Source organism: Emydura macquarii, unplaced genomic scaffold (genome assembly GCF_026122565.2).
Source record: "Emydura macquarii macquarii isolate MOO-44397 ecotype Brisbane River unplaced genomic scaffold, CSIRO-AGI_Emac_v2 contig_1591, whole genome shotgun sequence".
Lineage (NCBI taxonomy): Eukaryota > Metazoa > Chordata > Testudines > Chelidae > Emydura > Emydura macquarii.
The window spans coordinates 8,892-11,530 of NW_027131728.1; the positions used below are offsets into that span (position 1 = coordinate 8,892).

Below are 2,639 nucleotides of genomic sequence, written 5' to 3' on the forward strand. Positions count from 1 at the left end.
AGGAAGCAAATACAAGTTCTCAGGTGAGGCAAAACCCTGGAGATGACACACAGTAGCATTTATATTACTGCTAGGCAGAAAGCCTGGAAGCACGTGTATTTAGATTTCACACACTCTGATACACTTAGATACTAGAAGTGTTCGGAGACATGGCTTGTTCAAATATTTAATGAGTGTTCTTTCCCCCCTTCCTTCTGGAGACTTGTGCCATTTTTCTTGTTGGTTTTTCCTCTAATATAAAATAAAAATTATTTTAGGAGCCCATATTTTACTTTTTAGTTCTGTAAATAAAAGACAGCTAAGATCTCACATTATTTTAGCCCTGAACATCTGGCTTTCTGAGCAGTAAGGAACCCCCATAAAAACAGAGAAGAACAAGTACAAATATTTGAAATATGAAGAATAGACACTCTCCATCTCTCTCCTCCCTATACCCCTAATCTGCACATAGACTTGGAAAGAACTGATTCTCCAGACCAGGATGGAATACGCCAAGTCTACACTACAAGCGTTTGTTGGCACAGCCATTCCAGCCAGGAGTGTGAAAATATACTCCTGACAATCACAGCTGTGCCAGAAAAAACTACCGTGTAGACACAACTATATCAGCAAAAGAGTCCTTTGACAATACAACTTGTATCCTTTGGTGTGGAGGTTTCCTATACCTACAAAGATCTTCATATGCTGCTGTAAGCTGCTTTTCATTTAGAAGGTGCTGCTGGTATAACCATGCAAGCAAAGCCTGTCTAGTACAGCCTACATATGTGGCCTGATCCTGACAGACGGGGACAAGTGACCTCCCACTGAGGCCAATAAGAGTTGTGGGAGTTGGATCGGAGCACTTCCCCATAGTTCTTACCCAGCTTTTTGACCCTTGTGGTGAAAGGTGGTAAAACGTGTCCCTAATTTATACTCATCCCCTACATAATCCCATTGCAGTGACAGGAGTGACTCCCACTGACCTAGAAAGACAAGCTGTGGGAGGCAACAAGGTTTACTGGCCCAATTTCTGTTGGTGAAAGACATGAGCTGTCGAGCCAGCCAGAGTTCTTCTTCAAGTCACTGATTTCGTAAGAATTGGGCTGGGCCCTATTTCTGTCAAAAATTAGGTGCCGAATGGTATTGAAGTTCAGTGGGATGAACGGAGAATGGGATAGGAAATGGTTTTACAGAGACACCATGTCATAGGCATTGCAAGCCATGAAATCATCTCATTAAAATGGATATAATCTCATTATCATGTAGGCAGCAGGACTCAGTGGATAGAGCACTGGACTGGGATGCCAGAGACCTGGGATGAGTTCCTAGCTCAGTCACTGCACTGCTGGGTGGCGTTAGGCAAATCACTTCATCTCCCTACATGTAAGGAGTGAGCAAGTCTAAGCCTCTTGCTATAGATGGACAAATGAGGCAGGACCATTGCCAAGTACAACGTCCATGTTGGCCAGCACAGCTCAGGGAGAGCCCTGGGACTGTACGCTGCACTCTGTATGAAGGAGAGGGAATTCCCAATCCAGCATGCCCAGAGGTTCACTGCATATTATGTGGAGAGTTTCAAAACTATCGATGATGCAAGATGCTGCAGAAAGGAACATCTGCGCTCACTCTGCTGACGTTTTAGGGGGGGGAGACCTGCATGATGAGTTTCCCAGTATGAGACTACACACAATGACAGCCTAGAACCTTTTCCCTCGGAACAGGAGATGCACTCTGATGCGAATCTGTTTGGTTTTCACCCCGTACACAACTGAATTCATCATGGGAGGAAAAAGGAGGTAGAAATTGGCCATGAGGATGTGTATGTGAGGGGCAACTTGGTGACCAAACCTGTAAATAATTGCGAAGAGAACCATTGGGGTGTAAAAAATTAAGATGGCACAAAGGTGGGAAACACAAGTGCCAAAAGCCTTCAGCTGCTCTTCCTTGGAGGCCACCCTTAACACATTCCTTAGGATCTTAACATACGAAAGGGTGATGAACATCATATCCAGTTCCAAAATAATGAGAGTTACGATGATCCCATAGATGTTATTGAACCTGGTGTCGGCACAGGCCAGCTTCACCAGTGCCATGTGTTCGCAGAAGCAATGGGAGATGATGTGGGACTGGCAGAAGGGCAGCCTCCTGAGGAGGAAGGGCAGAGGCACCACAAGGAGAACAGCCCGGGTCAAAGCCACCAGCCCGATCTCTGCTATCACTGAGCTTGTCAGGATGGTGGCATACCTCAGGGGGTTGCAGATGGCGACATACCTGTCAAAGGCCATGGCCACCAGCACACCAGACTCCATGCATAAGAACGAGTGAAGGAAAAACATCTGTACAAGACATGCAGTAAAGCTTATCTCCCTGGAATTAAACCAAAAGATGCTCAGTGATTTTGGCATGATGGTTGTAGATACAACCAGATCGATGACAGCCAGCATGGCGAGGAAATAGTACATGGGCTTGTGGAGGGAGGGCTCTGTCTTGATAGCATACAGGAGGATGCTGTTTCCTAGAAGGGCCACAGTGAACACTGAGAAGAAGGGGATGGAGATCCAGAGGTGCATGGCTTCCAGCCCCGGGATGCCGCTCAGGAAGAACACTGACAGATCAGAGCCTGCGCTGTTGGAACCTGACAGGTTGTCTTGTTGTGGCAT

The 2,639-nt window shown here is 46.3% G+C and overlaps 1 protein-coding gene across 1 annotated transcript; it reads right to left on the bottom strand.

Annotated features, from left to right (window-relative positions):
* Positions 1-1,676: 1,676 nt before the first annotated feature.
* LOC137157818 (olfactory receptor 52K1-like) lies at positions 1,677-2,639 on the bottom strand. The gene has a single exon (XM_067555226.1). The coding sequence runs from the start codon at positions 2,637-2,639 to the stop codon at positions 1,677-1,679; it is 963 nt and encodes a 320-aa protein (XP_067411327.1).